Here is an 18,183-nt window from a genome sequence, read left to right as displayed (position 1 = left end):
ATGAAACAGCGGGTGGTAGATAAATAAAATATGTTTAATAGATGTCTTCAGTGTCAAAATATTTCACATCATAAATTACTCATTGGAATTTCTTGTTTATGCAGAGTTAAAATGTCCATTATGACACTGCATGCAATAACGTACTTATGCATCAGGGATCCATTGCACTTATTTACAGCTGAATAACATAATATATACAATGCATCTGACATTAACTTAATTGGGATCATTGACGAGTCTTTGCCTGTTTTGCTTTTATAATAAGCAAAAATTGAGATTTTGCATCCAAACATAACAGCTTTACATATTTAAAGGTGTCAAAAAGGCACAATAGAATAATAAAAATAGATGACACCAACTACGTGAATCTTACTGTAACATGAACACTGTGTCCAGGTGGATGATGTGGTGTGAAGTTAGGCTGAGTCTGTTTGCAGCACACGCTTTCACTCACACAAACCCATACATGTTGCATGTAATGTCGCTGTGTTATAATTCAGCCTATTGTCTGTATTGTTCTTCTTTATAGTCTATTTGCGTGTTCCTGCATCCTATTTTTCCGTGACGAATCTTTTACTTCACTGCAGTTTGCACAGGTCATTCATGTTTACAGCATATCCTCACATTCTGTCCTCTGTTTGGCACTTATTTTATGTGCTACAAATGGAGTTTGACATTTCAAAACTTGACAGATTGCACAAACGCCCTGACATGTTGCAGTCTGGGGATTAGATTCAATCACACCATGCCCTCGATGGTGTCCAGCTTTGGGGAATGCTCGGGCTCACTGCGCTGTGTTTCCTGCTGCCGGTAGACCTGCTGGTAGTCTTTCAGCACTTTCGCTATCTCGTCATGGCCGAACTGCACGGCATCATCGACCGGTAGGTTCCCCCACCTGCACAGCAGCGAGCGAAGGTAAAGATGGAGGGAGAAATCAGCAGATAAATTATGCAGGAGAGTTTTCAGCGGTGCACCTTTGAATATTCAATTATGGATTCACAATATGTGGCTCATTCTTAAAATATGATGATTTATTCCGTCTCTGGGGTACATCTGTTATTAAAGGGAGATTCGGGCTTATTTCAACCTAGTGCATTCCTCATAATGGCTATGGTGACTCTATGGGGGAGCGAGTAAACACACTGTAAGTCAGCGCTCAAAAGTAGCTGCCCTGAATGACCACAATGGCTCAGAGCGTAGAGATTTACATCTGGATCAACACATCAGTGTGTGTGAGGCTGTATGTGTGTTTTTACTAGAAAATCAGTAGCAAATGAGCAAGAATGAAATGACAAGATACACAACCGCTGCACGATGATCACGAAAGCCACATTTATGGGAAATACGGCAGGTTGAAATATACTGACGTCATCCTTTAAATTACATACGTAGCTACTCAATATTTGTACATCTTGCTCTATTTGTGGAGGGTCTCCAGTGACGTAGCAGCTTCAGATTTTACATTGCACTGACTTTCAAGATTTTCAATTAATGCTCACAGCCTTTTGCTTTCATTCAACAGTTTCGGTAACCCCACTGGGATTTGCAATCACATTCTCAGACGACAGATGGGACAGAAGAAGAACATCTCAATATGGGTTTACTCTCAGCAAAATGAGCTTGTGAAAAAAGCACGAGAAAAAACATTATGGATTCTATCTGAAAAACCACATAAAACAGACGAGGAGTTCAAACATTTGATCGTGATCAAAGGCCAAAGATATGGAGTAGTGAAATTCAAAGCTAAAGGATAAAAAGACAGACGTTACAGATGCCGAGCTCACCTGTCTTCTACAAACGGATCGACTTTGCAGGTTTCAGTGAGGAACTTCACCACCTCGATATGACCTGAGAATAAACAGAAAAGATGTCATTTTGTAGTTCCCATTCTGGAGAATTAGACATCTTAATACTGTTTTCACTTTGGTGTCAAAAAGCAATGCAAGAGCCACACACCCCTTCAAATCATGCCGTGATTTGAAGGGGTGTGATGTACAATTTTATCTAACAGCCGGACGTATTATGGGTGGAGAAAATATAAATACGTGGAAAAAAACTGGTGTATGATTAATTCCTCCAGAGTGCAGTTATTACTCCTATTTTTATCTTGTACACGAATGATGTGCTTGCAAGGCTCTGTTTGAAAAACGTTACCGTTGAAGCCACCGCAGTGGAGCGTTAAACCTGCGCTGTGAATCAACTTAGACCACAACAGAAGACAAATAATCGACCATATGGTGCCCTGTGAGGGTTTGTGAGCCGATTCATTAGTGGTTGCGTATAATGTGAGCCAAAGGTGCTGCGCCTCTCCAGTTAATCACAAAAACAAATGGAGTGAATACTAACTTATCACTAATTACTGCTGTGATTGCCGAAACCAACAACTGTTGTTTTCTGTAGTTTTCTGTGTCAGTCACAGATAAACGCAAAATCTCCAATCTCTCTGTCAGACGACATGTTGAGATGAAGAAACAGGAGTAGAAACATGTTGTTTTTCTACAGAACTACTGAGGGACTGAAAGATTAACAGTGAGAGCCTGAAGAACAGCAACATGTGCAAGTGTCAACATACAAAACAAGTGAAATACAATTGTCTTTTGAAGCAGTCCTCATTAAAAATGAAGCATTTCAAAGCTCAAATCTGTAACTTTCTACAGTCTGTCATTTGAGAAGCACAGCGAGCAGGTGGCGACAGACTTCTTATGTTGTCTCATCTCATTATTGTTGGTATCCAAACCGAGTGGAAAGTAATCGCTACCCTATCTGCTCCATCAACCACGACAGGATGGGACAGGTGTGACAAGCCCGTCACACCTCTGAGTAGTTTCACGTCTCCCAACGAAGACAGTTCAGTGTTTCACCGTACCCCACCACACAAAAACAACACGTATTTGAAAAACATGACAGATTTCAGCTGTAATTACATCTAGTTACACACACTCACTTGTTCTGGCTAACTTATCCTTCGTTAAACCTCGCCCTCCTTAGTTACAAGCTTTGCATTTCCATGCTGCACAGATGGAGTTTATGGTGATAACAGTGGAAGATTTCTCACTAAAATTAGTCATTTTTGAAACACCAGGCCTTCAGTTCCTCACAGATCTACACAAAAGCGCTCTTCTTATTTCTATATGATGGCTGTGGTTTATGTCACCTAAAATTTTAGCAGAAAAATCAAGAACGACATTTGGCTGCAGCTCATATCACCACTATAAGTTCTGATATAGTTGCATCTTGCTCACAGACTGACACATCCACAAACAGGTGTCTAATGTAACCTGTAACCCCACAAAATTATGTGGAAAGTTTGTCTTTTAGGTTTTCGAAAGACTACAAAGAGACACCACCCTCCGAACTCTTGACACACCGAGCATCGCTGCTCTTAGAGCCTCATGCACCCCAGTGCAAAGCTCGACAGGCCTGGCGGTGCCTAGTTACAATTACTAAGCTACGAATGAGACAGTTGCTGTTCGGAGGGGTTGGCAAAAGGTCAATTCTCTTAATCTCTGCTGAGGTCAAAGTTAGATGGAGCTATGCTGAAAAAACAAATCAATAATGGGAACCAGTAACAATGATAAGGGGTTAACTTGTCCAACCTTAAAAATGTGAGGGGTCAGAGAGAGGTTCACAGTCCTGAGGTCTAATCAGGCAGAATAAGTAAAAACACTGCTGCGGGCTACCGTGGGTTTACACAGCAGCGCCTTTAAGTAGTTTCAGACCATTTTGAATAGCAGATAATTTCCTTAAGTGTTATTTTCTCTCATTGTCTCATGTTTTATTGGAATTCATATTTTCCTGTTTTTTAACGGCGTGTTTGACCTTTAAGAGCTGAGGAAGTCTTTGTGCAAGAATATTTGTTTTTGCCCAGTGGTCATAGAGATTTACTGCCTGACTGCTTCACAGTTTGCCCGTGGAACTGATTCAGTGTTGCTCATGAAATAAATATCAGGATGAACAGATCATGTGGAGCTCACCCTCTGCTGCAGCGATATGCAGCGCTGTTCGAGAGTCGTAGTCTTTCAGGTCCATGTCCATGGATGAGAGAGCAAACCTGAAGGAACAGGATACTTTCTGATACCTTTTTCCACATAGTATTATAAATATAGAAGTACAACATCTAGTTTGCTTTGAGCTAATCAACACCAACTTTATGTTCATGAGATATTTTACAATCCAGGTGGAAAAAAATACAAAAATAAGTCTTCACATTTTATAAAATTAATTATAATTTAAGTAATTGATTTGCAATATTTGCATTTTCTGTCTAATGTTTTGATGGAATCGTGAACAGCTCAACTCCAGAGGTGTGACAAATAAAAGGAAAAGCTTAATTAAATTAGTGCAGAAACATTAATGATGGCAGATGCTTCCATACGGTGCAAAACTGAACGGTTTGATAAGAGGCTTAATGACAAGACTGAAATGTTTGACAGCTCTCATTACCATCGTCAAGACAGCAAACGGGGGAATGTCTTTCAAAAAACGGTGTTCATGACCCCCAGCAGAGTTCCAGAGCGACACTGAGGCTGTTTATTACGCTTTATTCAGACACCATTGTTTGCTTTTCATTTAATTTGTCACCGTTCTGTGTGTTTTTCAGTACCCAGGCCTGGTGTTAACATCCTGAAGGCCATCTGTTAAACAGGAAACACTAATCAGGTTTGCTGTACCTTCTCAGGGCAGACACGTCTCCACTGTAGGCGGCGAACATCAAATTGAAAACGGACTTGTTCTGCAAATACAGGGAAGAGACATAAACATGAAGGCAGAAAACACTTTAAACATACCAGAAACAACAAGCTAACACAGCGACAAACCCTGTCGTCTCCATCCTGTCTGCGAGGGTCCTGCTTCTTTACAAAGTGCCTCAAGTTGTCATAATTGTGGAAATTGAAGAGCGACACGAGCTCCTGAGGATGACACGATTGATGATTTGATGCACATTATGGCCTCATTTAAGCGTCTTCTCCTTTAGAAGAAACAGTTCAAATGCAGGTCTTGCCTCACAGAAGTGGATTCCCCGGACGCTGTTTCCAACTCTGTCCAGAGGAGGAGACCAACACATCACCCCCATGACGTTGGGGATCACCAGCAGTATTGCACCGGACACCCCGGATTTGGCCGGCAAGCCCACCTTGGAGATGAGAGCAACAGACAAGTGATCACACTGATTCACCTTTTAGCTAAATGGTATTTCTGCTGGTGGCGGCGGAGTCAGATGGTACAGTCACCTCCAAGTGTGACTCACATGAAAAGCCATCTGTCCAGAGAAGTCATACATGCCACAGGAGTGCATGAGACTCAAAGTGTTTCGCACTGCCTCGGCACTCAGGACACGCTCGCCTGTGATTGGACAGATCCCCCCGTTGGCCAGAGTGGCAGCCATGACACTTCCCGATTCGCAGGTCACCTCGATGGAGCAAAGCTGTGACCAAAGTAAGGTCAGTTCATGGTTTCTAGTGTCATTATAATAACATCAGGACACACGACAACAACGCAGGCTTGCAGGACGATTCTTCATTAGAAGCGCAGTTTACCTGGAAGTAGAAGTCCAGGCCATCGATCATGTCTGCTCCCGGAGGAAAACACTGGTGAATGAAATATGATCATTGTGACTGTTGGATTGAAGTACGCTGGCATAGAATGACTCAGATCTACTAAACTGGATGATTTCACAACTCCTCTCTCTTAGTCTGGTCCCTCAAAAGGGATCGGATTTCCTTGAGAGACCCTACCCAGGCTTATTACCCGCGACAACACAGCTCACAGGGTCAAAAGGTCACATGTAAGCCCTCCAACATGGCAATATGGAAATGCACAGGATCGTGTGGGAAATGCATGAAGAAACCAGGCAGAGGGAATCTTAACTGGCCTCAAAGATAAATGATGATGGAAGAAAAAATGGATGGAGGAGTGATTTTTGATATTTTAGCGGAAACCTAAAAAAAAAAGGTCAAACTATAATGAAAACGATGCAGTGGTCAAGCATGATTAAAGCCCTTTACTGGACTTTCAGTGTGAGGATTTGCTGTTTTATCACCTCAAACTGATATTAAATTGCTTCCCTTTAAAATGCATTTTTCAGTTTCTGATGTTTTACAAACTAAGCGATAAATCAATTAATCACCAAAACAATCAACATATTAACAGCAAAATGAAAATACAGTAATAGCTTGTTGCAGCTCTGTTTATATGTGTCAACTCTTTAAAGGAACATGCGACAAAAACACATCACTCAGTTGGACATAAATATGTCAACATTCAGCTCTATCTCAGACGGACGCAACAGAAAATAAAAAGCATTTCTAATCCCACATATTTCAGCACTCTGTAACCGACCTTCTTCTCTTTCATGTAGTATCCAATGGCAAAATTTCTGTCGCCTGTTTCTTTTTCTGACTGGAACCTGAGACAGAGAGGCAGGATGGGTCGATACTGAAACATCAATAATGCAACGGGGCAGCGGACAGGCAATTTGCCTAACACCGTCTTTCGACTTAGGTGTGCTAAACAAAGACACACTGGCGTTAAACACCTCGAACGCATTTGACAGTACACTCACGTGGCATTGCTGAATCCCACGTACTCTTGGCCCGCCATCCTTTTCACAAACTCCATAACCTTAGGGAATAAGGACAAAATCGTATGTGTGCACCGCAGCATTTTTCTGACCGCTGAGATAATGATGGCACAGTTTCACATTCATGGTCTGATGGGAGAAGGAACAGAGAAGAGGCTTCTTCTACTCACATAGTCAAACTTCTCTGCCTTATTTGAACGAGGCTGGAAACAAAGCAAGAGTCAGTTACTTGTAGAAACATGTGATGACTGTAATTGAACTGAATATGACCTCAGTACTACTCATCGCACAGTGTGAAACAATACATGAGCGTATCACTAACTGCATAATTTAGGATCTCGTTATCAGCTGGTACAGCGCGAGCTCAGGTAGAGTTCAGGTAAAACAGGATGATGCAGAAAAGCAGTCATCTTCAGTCAGACAGATAAGATTTCCTAACATGTGTCTATATTAGGATATTTTGAAGATATATTAGTAACTCGCTGCAGCTGCTTTATGACATTTCCCTCCAGCTTTGTCAGGAAGATCATCGTCACATCAACAGAGTCACTGAACAAGCTGCAGGTGCCTAACTGGAACATACTGCACAGTACAGGGCCATGTGGGGCTGGTGGGACTTGCTCATTATCTAAAATAAGCCGCTGATTTTCTTTAAAACAAAAACAAGATGGATATATTTGCAGAATCAGTTTGAACACAGTGTTCGAGTTACAGATGTACTTCAGTATAAAGAGAAATGCATCAATAAAGGTGACAAATAAAGACAATAAGAGACTCATTTGTTAAATAAATGTGTATGCAGAAGCTGAAAGGAAACATTTTATGAGGTTTCACTTATGAGACCTTTTATAATCAAAGACCTGCTGACTGTCATGAGCAGAGAACAGTAGCGTTTAATGATATTCCACAAACATGTCGAGTGGGAGTCATTTTCTGAATATCAAAAATGGAAAGAGAAAAAACCTGTGTGGCTGCAAAGTGGAAGCAATGTTTGGTTTTCTGTGTCTCTGACTTTTTAATATATAGAGTAGTTTACTGGATGCGCTGACTCGCCAGGCTGCACATGTCCATCTGTTTACCTTGATAAGAGAGCTGATCACAATGGCTCCAGCATTCACCATGGGGTTGTGGGGCTTATCTGGGAGAAAGATAAAACACAGCGTTGATGAGGTGTTCGTGCTGAAGAACAACTTGAGAGAAGACTTAAATCCCAAAGCTGAATCCTGAAGTGCAATAAAAGCTCCTCTGATATGAGCTTGCTCTGTGTGCAACTAGCAGTTATTTTACATTAAGGTCTCTATGTGTGGTCAATTAATTGTTTGATCAGTCTATAAAATGATTTAAAAATGGTGGAAAAAATAAAAAAAAAACATATCGATAATGTCTGAATAACAGGGCTTATTAAATGATGATGATCCATCCAGCCACCACAGGGCTGACACACAGAGACAGACAACAGTTCATGCTCACCTGTGGGCAATTTAGTCAACCTAAACCACCTGCAGACTTAACGTGAGGTGACAGTGTGAACCACTGCACCACTGTGCCGTATGTTAGGCGGCAACAAGCACTTCTTTTTGTATTTTATATTACTTCTGTATTGCTGATTGATATTCTGATTGTGTTCTCGCATAATTGAAAAACTGTTTCTTCTATGGTGTGTTAGAAAATAATGAAAATTACACACCACAGTTTCCCATAGCCTAAAGACATGTCTTCAAATTGCTTGTTCTAAACAACAGTCCAAATCCACCAGAGGTTTAGTTTAGTGTAATACATAACAAAGAAAACATGTGCATTTCCTCACAGTGAAGACGACTTACACACCTTCGTCATCAAGCGAGAGCATGTTGAACTTGAGTCCACTGGGCTCCATGCCAACGTAACGGTGAACCTTCTCTGTTCCCGCCTCGTGGACGGCGATGGCGTACTGCAGGGGCTTCACACAGGACTGCAGGCAGAACGGCTGCTTGGTGTCGCCCACCGAGTGCCTGGAGGAAGAGGACAGAGCGGACGTTCAAGAGCCAAAGAATGTGGAAAGCACACCTGGCAGAAGTACCACACAGTCAGTACCACTGCGGCAGTTCCAGGATTAGGGGTTGTGCTTAAGGTCATTTCAGTGGAACAAATAATGGAAAGGGGGAGCATTATTTGCAGCTTTCTTGTCCTGATTAATCCTCCGTTTCCTGAGGACTAAAAACAGCAATGACCTAAAATAGTTAATGAAAAAATAATATCTCAAAAAATCCCACTCTGCAACTCTGTGACGAAGTGGGATCAGAAGGAAAACAAGTTAATTAGTCTATTAATGAATACCACCTGTTGCTCATTGGCTGGATTAGTGTTGTGTGGCTCTGTCTGATCCACTAGGTTTGTTTCCTATTTATAGAGCCAAGGCTGTGTGCAAAGAAAGAGAGAATATCCATAACCTTTCTGCTGAGTGACTCATCTCACCTTTAGCTGACAAATCTGTTTAACTTGAGAGTTCACTCCTCATCTTGGAAACACTAGTTTCTCACCATTCAGCAGCTGCTCTGGAGCTTTTGATCACATCACACAGTCTTACTCAGCATCATCTTTAAAGTGCTCCAAAATGTTTTTATTTGGACACAAGTCAGTGATGTGGGGAAAAAACATCTGCTTATGTGAAACAGCTGAAAGCTTCGAAATGAAAATTGTGGTGAGACTGATTTGTCGAATCCGTATCTGCTTTTCTTACCTCTGGCCATCGACTGTACACAAAGACACGCCCCACAGTTCTGGGCTAAACTTGGCCAGCTGGGGAATGTAGTCTGCGACCTAAAGCCGGGATACGTAAGAGAAGAAAGGCAGCAGTCAATTTAACATGAAGAGTCACAGCTAAAAGCACCGCAGCAGAAGAGGTGTTAGCAGAAAGTTATTTTGCATGAGCACGACATTTGATGCATGCAAGCAGTGGGAATAATGGGCAGCTTGCATTTAAAGAAAGTCAGTCCTTAACTGTGGATTGTTTTGACTACAACATATACAGTACATATAACGATAAAATAAGTATATGCTTCATGTTTTTATGCTCCTTGTGTTCTTCACTCTTAAACTTCTACAAGCTTCTACCATTTCTGCACAACAAGGAACAAACAAACAACATATGCCTGCCTTCCCATCGCTTTGGTTTTGCACTCTGTTGTAGATTTCATTGATCTTTTGTGCAAACACATCAAACTCCGGGATGATGAATTTCTTTCTGAAGGCCTGGATCAGCAGGACCACGTTTCCACTGACACACCTGAAAGAAAAACAACATAATTCAGAGAAACTCGCTGAAAATGAAATACTTTCTTTGATTCTTACGTTTGGTAACACACAAAACTGAGCTCGCTCATCAACACTCCTCAGACAGTCAGGACAACAGAAGTCAATGTGGACTGAAAACTGTGTTATTGTTTTCACACAAAATGCATTTAATGACCACATTTCTTAAAACTCAGCGTTCTCTTCCAGTCACAGGCTGGTTCACAGCCATCCTAACTCTCCCTTCCTCAACCCCATAGAGGACGTCTTTCCCTTTTGGAGGTGGAAAGTTGATGACCACCAACCACATGATCAGATGTCCCTCTTGGACGCAATGAATGCTGGATGCCTGCACATGCCTGCAGAAGATTGCGAGGGATGCATCAGACCAAGCATGCGAAAAGATTCTTTCCAAGGCGTGTTGGAAGAGAGGACATAAGGCGTGATGTGGATGACTGCTGTATTTCTTTATCTGTATCTGTCTAATACAAGTATGTACAGTGAATACATATAATTTAACATTGCATAACGAGACTGACTTCAGTTCCTGTTTGTGCATGTGGAATTACTCCAATAAAACATACCTCAAACACAGTAGTGATACATACTGTAATGCTTCCTGATGTGCGAGTGACAAAGTGTTAATGTGGGCAGCCAAAAGCCAGCGTTTGTGCACTAGATTTGATTCTGCGATGTGAGAAGTGAAGCATTTTGGATGTGAGATGACCTGCTGAGCTGAGCTGCACGCTGATAAAGAGACGCGTGATCACGCAGGTTTGACACAGCGAGCTCAGTGTGGAGAACAGTGTGTGACTGTCAGAATGTAACACAGTTCATGTGGCGTGTCATCATGTGTGTGTGCGGGGAGCAGCAGCTGCCAGCTATCAGTCTGAGCAACAGGCCTTTGCTCTGATCAGCATGACAGTAAGTAAAGCTGACATGTCCTGACACATGCTACATTTCACTGACTTTCACACCTCCTGGTTTGGGCGAACCCGTTTGAATGAATATTTCACCACATGTAGCACAATTAATGACCGGTAGCTTTTACCGAAGGCTGTTAATAAGGATATTAATCAAGAGAGGCAACAGTGATAAGAAAACATGTTTCAGGCTGATTGCAGGTACAAGAAACGGCTAATTTTGTCAGACAGAAATATTAGATTCTGTATGCAAAACCTAATAATCTTCAGCAATTTCTGTATTGAATTGCATCATATTATGTAACCTACTTTTCCCCATTCATATACATGGAGGATGGTATTGGGAGTCAATTGCATGACCACTCTGCAGCATTGCACAAACCACAGCCTTAAAAACTGAGTTGAATCAAGACCTTTCAGACAGCCTCAACAAGCATTCACAAACAATTCAACGGCATTACATTATAAACGTGCTAAATGGCGCTGTGCCGCTCTCCTGTAGCTCCGAATTCCTCCACATTCTTCATGCACTCATCGTCAGTGACGCAGAGCGCGTGTTGAAGACGAGGGAAGAGAAAAGGAAGACAAAGGGAGAGACGGGCAGAGAGACAATCACGCAGCAGATCACATACAGCAAATCCTTCATCATGATGGATTGTTGTTGGAAGGTCAGACTAAAAATAGTTTGGTCTCATGCCTTCGTCGGTTGGTCAGTGGAAAACAGAACCAGTCACGAGCTGAGAAACACTCCCAGAAACAGAAATCGATTCCAATCTGTTGTTATTTTTTCTAAGTGATTAAACCCAGAATTCTCGGGCGCTGTTGCTCATTAAAGTCACCCAGAAGTTGGGCCTCTTTGTCCGAGTTGCTCTGCTGTATTAGAGTCGATCAGCTTATGGAAAAACTTCAGATCCTTTCAGAATTTGTGGGGTTTTGACAAAGTACACACAGAAAAATAAAACCACAGCACATCTGTGCTCCAGCACTGTGTTCAGGCTCTGACTGCTTCCCAGCTCCTGTGCTGAAAACATGCTGCATAATGAGTGTGTGGCTCTCAGGATGGAGACTGACTGAAGAGTGCCAAGTGCTGCACACGTACCCAAAGAGGCAATTCACCTCTGGAGACAGAAGCTGCAGATCACACCAATGCAATGAAACCCAGCAGCACTTAGTTTGTGAATTTCACAATAAAATGAGACAGTTTGTAAGATAATCACACTCTGCTGTCATACTAAGATGTTGTTCACTCATTATTTGATTCAGTCCCCAAGCACCTGTCCATCTGTGCCACTGTCTCACCTGTGGAAAAGGTCTCTGTCCATCATCACCTCAGTGACAGACTCCCTCACGGCCCGCCGAAGCTTCTCCATGCAGTCCTTTAGACGAGGGTCTGATGGGTGAAGGCCAGTTTTCCTCAGGGCCTGCGAACAACAACGGACCAGACGACAACATAATAAAGATAGATAGATGGAGTTGGCCCGTATTTCTGTAGCTACTTACTGAGGTAAAGTATGAAATGGGGACTCGCTCTTTTCCCTCAGTGATGGTGTAGAAAAGCATGTCTTCCACTCCACGGCTGGGGGACGTTGTATGGACATTCCTGATGGCATGAAGGGAAAACTCCATCATTCTCGTGTGTTATTCACTTACAAATGGCTACAAAAGACACAGCTGAGGTGGTAATTTCCTCTGAAATTGCTAATTAAGTTACAAACTTACCACAGATTTACAGATAAATCAGCATGACAGAAAAACGTTGCATTTATTTTGTACATGTTTTATAATTTGCAGCATTATTGCTATTTGCTATATTAAATCATTGTTAATTGTATTTCCATCCATTCTTTTTGACATCTGCAGTTTGCACACAACAGATTTGCTCTCTTGGATGTCTCACGTTGCTTTAACTCTCGTATCAAAGTGCTGATTGCCTCATTCATAGCCGACAACGTCTGTGATGGTTTGTAGCACTAACTGTTCATTCATTCGGAGCTGAATTCTCTCCCATCAGGTGTTCACATCAGTTATTCTGTACAACCCACGTCCATTATTACACAGTTTAACTATTTCTATAATGTTAAATGCAGGGCTGGAATGTAACAAAGTACATTTACTCAAGTAATAATGTCCAATGAAGTACTTTTTGCCTCACTTGAGTGTTTTCTTTTCATGCCACTTATACTTCTACTGCTCCTCTCCTGCTTTTTTTTTTTTTTTTTTATAGATTATACAAATACATACAGAGCCAGAACATTCATCTAATGACGCTAAATGAATCGGGAACTATGTTAATAATAATTTAACTCATTTTTCAGGCAGAAATGACAACATTTTACAGTTATAGCTTGTAATATCTGAGGGTTGGCTGCATTTCCGTCATACTTACACACTTTTACTTAAGTAACATTTTCACTGCAGGACTTTTACGTGTAACGGTGGTATTAATACTTTTACTTGAGTAAAGCGATTGAATACTTCCTCCACCACTCTTGAAATGTGTCTAGTGACAACAACAACAACAACAACAACAACAACAACAACAATAACTCATGTGACAGTGTGATGAGTGTGAATCCAGACCAGCAGGCTGATGTTGACACACAGCTGGTGATCACACTCACTTTTTCAGGTGGAGATGATCCAAATGCGCACTCAGTCGTGGCTGGGACGCCGTGGTTGACTTTGACTTTGTGCTCAGACAACATGCCGGCTGGATGATGAACACCTTCTTGGCAGCGTCTGTGTTTTTGGCGATGAGCTGTGCAGAGTTTGGCAGACGCAGCGCTCTCAGACAGTTCATGTCTGCTGCAGAAGACAGCCACAAACCCGCTCCGGTGGTCTGATGTACAGTAGTTAACACGAACAGCAGCTTTACTGGACTGTTTGCCGCCGAGGTCACTGACTTCCAAAAGGCTGGGGGAAGTTTTGCTGCCTTCACGTGTCGTTGGAAATTTTTGTTTTTCGAATTCCACTTTTTTTTTTCGCCAACATGAACGAACCAATTGTATTGCTTAATAAAATAATCAGTTATATTCCTTATAAATAGCTGCACTCCTTTACTAAAAAAATTAAGCTTCAAGACACATTCGCTGTTAATGACAAAATACATGCCATTTGCTTACTTTTTTTTACGAGAAGCCCTTGAAAGCAGCAGGGGGGTCTGTGGTAAATAACACGCACGCCACTTCATGTGGCAGCTGTCACATGACTGACAAATACAGTAGCCAATCAGGAGCTAGAGATGTGTTTTGAAGCTCAGAGGTCTGTCATGAGGACTGTGTCTCTATCAATAAATCTGGATCAATTTAACCGTTTGTTGCCCCAGAATTCAGCATCATGAATGAAGCAAATCAGCAGTATTAAACAGCACTCAGCTATGATGAAATCATAACAAATAACCCCACATCTGTAACTGCCTCTTCTATTCGATCCAGGGAAATCTAAGTTTCAGAAAGCCTTTGACTGGTCGTGAACAAATATAACAACAAAATGTCTAAAATCATTATTGTCATTGGCCCCAAAGTCACAGAGTCCCATCCCACAGTGGAGCAAATCACCGCCATTAAAGGTCATCAAGGCCAGAAACCATCATGATGCTGCTACACATTCCTGTAACTCAGTGTCGACATCTTTTCATGGTGTTTATTTTCATGTGTTCATCTGATATTTGCATTCTGAGAAACACTCTATCATAACGGTAAAATCCTGTTTATTAAGCCTCTGATGGTTAACAGCCTCCATATCAAGGAACATAAATAACAGCGTCAAAAGGCACAGCAGTGTTAACAAACAATAATTAAACGTAAACGATATAATACAGTTTAATTATTTTCTTTCGTATTGCCTTACTGTCTCAAGCAGACAATACTTTTACTTGGCAGATCATCCACATATAAATATAATAATTGCAACATCAGATCATTGCATGGCCAATGCAGATAAGGAATATGGTTTTTCTTTAAGGCAAAAGATTATTTTCTTTGACTTGACCTCCGCACTGCATCAAATGACACAAAAAGGCAGATAACTTTCAAGTCATCACGAGTTACACGCTCTTTGAAGGACGAGGCAGCACCAGCTTCAGTCCAATATCAACGACACAGGAAGGCATGTAAGAGAGGGGGATCCAGATAAACTTGGCATCCCAGCCGGCGCTGTATCTGGTGCGCGGGTGGGCGGCAGTCAGAGCGTGCTCCATGCAGCTGGTCACCTTGGTGAGGTCGGCGTCGCAGACAGCATTCATGATCAAACGCTGGACCTTGATGTCTGAAAGGGAGGATAAATAACAATAGATTTTCTGCATAAAACTTAATAATTTTATTGAACTTCCTAATGTATATATTTTTTTTATGATTGTTCAAGTATGCGGTACTATTTTTGATTGGAACTGTTATGTTGCCTTCAGGTGCAGCAGAGTCATTGCTAAATAGGGGACATTTTTATGAAAAATTAGCTCACATTTCATTATATTCTAAAAACAGTACTTCCAGTATGAGAATGAGATTCATTTGACTCTTAAAATGTGTCTTTTAATTGGCTTTTTCTGACAACAGAGATGAAAACATCACACAGATACAGCACTTCTCCACATTTCAGGTAAACCAGTGAAGAGATGCTGACTCATAATTTGCATTCTGAGCCCAAATAAATATTAGTATTCTACTTACACTCGTCAAGGTACTTGTCTCCATAGCTGGCTTGTACCTCGGGGCTGAGCTGGTTCCACAGGCGATGCAGCTCCCTCTCGAGGGGATCGAGGCTCGTCACTGCAGTCTTGAAAAACCCCGGCTCAATGATGCACACTTTGATTCCAAAGTAGTTTATATCTCTCCTGAAGACAGAAATGTGATGTAGGATAGCATTGCATGAGTTTTACATAAATTACAGGGCTTCAAACAGGTTTGTGACCTCTTCCGTGAAGCTGTAATATCATAAACTGGCTTTGCAGCTTGAGAGTCAGAAATGAAAATGTAATAGCATATCTAGTAGATAAACGCACTAAGTGTGTTGGTTCATGGTAAGCACAGCTAAATGAAATCATTGAGAAGCAGCGAGAAAGACCAATTTCCTTCCCTGTCTGGTCTCATCAGCCAGGGATGTGTCTACCTGGCATCTGCTGAGGCAGTGTGTTTGGTGTATTACTGCAATTTGCTGTGCAGTGTGCTTTATTGCTCTAAATATGTGCTACTGTTCGCCTTTTATATTCCTGAAAATGGTTCATATAAAACCCTCTCCACAAACTAAATCTCCCTCATTGGACTCTGAAGATATAAAGATTATGACCTGAATGACTATTTGTCCTCATAATCATAATATAAGTCTTCATAAAGAAGAGAAACAGACTAACTGGCTGCACAGAATACACTCTGATGTGATGCTGTTGAGGCTGTGTAAGTCTAACCTGAGGCAGTCAGAGAAAGACTCCACTGCAAACTTGGAGATGCAGTATCCTCCACCGTTTGCAGCCACCCTGCCCAGCACTGATGCTACGTTCACAATGCGGCCGCGAGCCTTTTTGATGAGCGGCAGGAAGGTCATCGTCATGCCAATCACTCCATTCATGTTGACTTTGAGTGTGCTGTGGAAATCCTCCACTTTCATCCACTCTGACGGGCCCATGGGTAACGAGCGTCCCGCATTGTTCACAATACCCCACAGTCCTACAGAGGAAATGAAGGGTGGGAGAGCATGTTTTCTGTTAGCGATCTGGCTTATGAAATTTGATTAACTCAGTCATCTAATAATGAAATAATGTGACGCCATCTCTCACCCTTATCGCCAACCTCCTTCTTGGCCCACTCCATGGCTTTCTGGATGCTGTCCTGATTGGTCACGTCCAGCAGCACAGTCTTCAAATAAGGCCCCGCCACCCTCTTCAGGTCATCAGCTCCCTTTTCTGTGAGACAGCCGGCCAGCACACGGAAACCTTTACGATCAAGCTTCTTACACAGCAGGTTTCCAAACCCTGAGTCGCAGCCGGTCACAAAGACATATTTGTCGGTGATGTCCTCAATCTCCAGGCTGTCTCTGTACAGCCACATGATAATCCACAACACCACAAAGGTAACGCCGATGTACAGCCAAGCATTTTCCCTGAAAGAGAACAGAGACGTTTGGAGAAGAGGATGGCAGGGATTTGACTTTTAGACAGTATTCAAGATGTGTAAGCTTGGACATTAAAAAGGTTTCCCCAAAACGTAGTGAAGCACTGGTATTTCTTACCCTAAAAGGTCGTAGACAAACTGCGTATCCATGCTGCTTCCAGGATTAGAAGTGGTTTTTGGTCACCTGGAGGACTGAGTGCTTGCTGAAAAAACATGTTGAGCAAATGTTACTCAGTATTGACATGGCAAACGGCCAAATCCGATTGTGCAGAAATGGAAGGTAGGAATCCCAACAGCCAAAGCCCTGCTCGATTTCACAGTATTTGAAATTTTACTGCAGCGTTGCCTTCGTTTACTGAACCTTTTTTCTAATTTATGGAACACAATGAGTTTGTTCACAGAGGGCTTTACTAGAGGTGCTTGTAATGCAGAACTGGTTTGGGCACATGAGAAATATTTGGATAATACTCTTATGGAAGAAAGAAAGGCATTTGTGAGGGTGGGAGACCCGGGGGTGGGGTGGGGTGGGTGGGGGGGTGCATTGTTTTGAAGCATAAATTTAATGCCCGTGACAGAGCTGCTTAAGCTGCTCATTGCTGAAAACTAATTAGTTTTCTGGCTTGTTACTGAGAAAAACAAAAGAAAAAGATACTTCTGTGGGTCGTGTTATCTGTGATATCAAAATAGCCTGCAGACTTTAATCAGATACAAGACCCGTACTGTAGCTGTGGCCATGAAAACATTAATTAAAAAGTAAATGATCCTGTAAAATTACAAATCAGGTTAAGAAATCTTCATTCATCTTAATACTGCTTGTTAATATATATACCAAGAAGCAGAATACATCAATATTCACATAAATCAATATAATTTGATCAGGTAAGTTAATCAAACTTAAAACCTGAATTACTGTTTGCTGTAAGCTTTCATTATACGCATTGAAACTAATTATTTTGTGGATTAAATTGAACATTTGCTATGGGAAATTGTGATCATTATCAGTGTGACAGAGGTTAATCAGTAATAATAAAAAAAACCCAGAATTTAAGGCAGAGCACAAAAGGCAGAGAAAGTACTTTGATGATGACAGATAATTCCATAAAAACTGTCGTACCTTTTCCTGTCTTTGAGAAGTGATGGAAGTTATCCGTCCTCTTCCCTTTCCCTTTCTGGTTATTCTTCTGTCTTCGCTCGGAGGCTGGTCAGAGAGAGGCTTTATCCCTGCGGTTTATCCCTTAAGACAAGTCCGCAATTGGTAATCCCCAATCCGTAACCACCGGCTTTGTACATGTGTGTTTGTGTTTGA

General features: G+C 41.7%; 2 protein-coding genes across 2 annotated transcripts; both read right to left on the bottom strand.

Annotated features, from left to right (window-relative positions):
* Nucleotides 1–738: 738 nt before the first annotated feature.
* On the bottom strand, nucleotides 739–13,573 carry gls2b (glutaminase 2b (liver, mitochondrial)). The gene is made up of 18 exons (XM_076741114.1): nucleotides 13,395–13,573; nucleotides 12,274–12,373; nucleotides 12,073–12,194; nucleotides 9,716–9,845; nucleotides 9,300–9,379; nucleotides 8,408–8,571; nucleotides 7,660–7,718; nucleotides 6,751–6,783; nucleotides 6,563–6,621; nucleotides 6,340–6,406; nucleotides 5,538–5,588; nucleotides 5,249–5,425; nucleotides 5,003–5,134; nucleotides 4,818–4,910; nucleotides 4,671–4,732; nucleotides 3,975–4,051; nucleotides 1,785–1,848; nucleotides 739–895 (listed from the first exon to the last, which is right to left on the bottom strand). The coding sequence occupies exons 1-18, from the start codon at nucleotides 13,571–13,573 to the stop codon at nucleotides 739–741; spliced, it is 1,806 nt and encodes a 601-aa protein (XP_076597229.1).
* Nucleotides 13,574–14,465: 892 nt separating this feature from the next.
* Nucleotides 14,466–18,103, bottom strand: rdh5 (retinol dehydrogenase 5 (11-cis/9-cis)). The gene is made up of 6 exons (XM_076747797.1): nucleotides 17,992–18,103; nucleotides 16,996–17,080; nucleotides 16,544–16,866; nucleotides 16,175–16,433; nucleotides 15,441–15,604; nucleotides 14,466–15,039 (listed from the first exon to the last, which is right to left on the bottom strand). Exons 2-6 carry the CDS (start codon nucleotides 17,025–17,027, stop codon nucleotides 14,819–14,821), a joined length of 999 nt encoding a protein of 332 aa, XP_076603912.1. The 5' UTR covers nucleotides 17,028–17,080; nucleotides 17,992–18,103; the 3' UTR covers nucleotides 14,466–14,818.
* Between the last annotated feature and the right edge of the window lie 80 nt (nucleotides 18,104–18,183).

This window comes from Chaetodon auriga, chromosome 2 (genome assembly GCF_051107435.1).
Source record: "Chaetodon auriga isolate fChaAug3 chromosome 2, fChaAug3.hap1, whole genome shotgun sequence".
Taxonomy (NCBI): domain Eukaryota; kingdom Metazoa; phylum Chordata; class Actinopteri; order Chaetodontiformes; family Chaetodontidae; genus Chaetodon; species Chaetodon auriga.
The sequence above is the reverse complement of the archived record's forward strand: the minus strand, read 5'-3'. Positions and strand labels throughout refer to the sequence as shown.

Bases quoted from the DNA above. Each gene is read 5' to 3' on its own strand.
- rdh5 (XM_076747797.1), bottom strand. From the start codon at position 17,027: ATGGATACGCAGTTTGTCTACGACCTTTTAGG. The intron at 15,605-16,174 runs GTTAGACTTACA...TTCTGTCTTCAG, and splicing joins TCTTTCTCTGACTGCCTCAG to GAGAGATATAAACTACTTTG. The intron at 15,040-15,440 runs GTAAGTAGAATA...CCTCCCTTTCAG, and splicing joins AGACAAGTACCTTGACGAGT to ACATCAAGGTCCAGCGTTTG.
- gls2b (XM_076741114.1), bottom strand. From the start codon at position 13,573: ATGAACTGTCTGAGAGCGCTGCGTCTGCCAAACTCTGCACAGCTCATC. The intron at 8,572-9,299 runs GTAAGAAAAGCA...CTCTTCCTCCAG, and splicing joins TGTACAGTCGATGGCCAGAG to GCACTCGGTGGGCGACACCA. The intron at 4,911-5,002 runs GCAAGACCTGCA...TGTCATCCTCAG, and splicing joins GGGGAATCCACTTCTGTGAG to GAGCTCGTGTCGCTCTTCAA.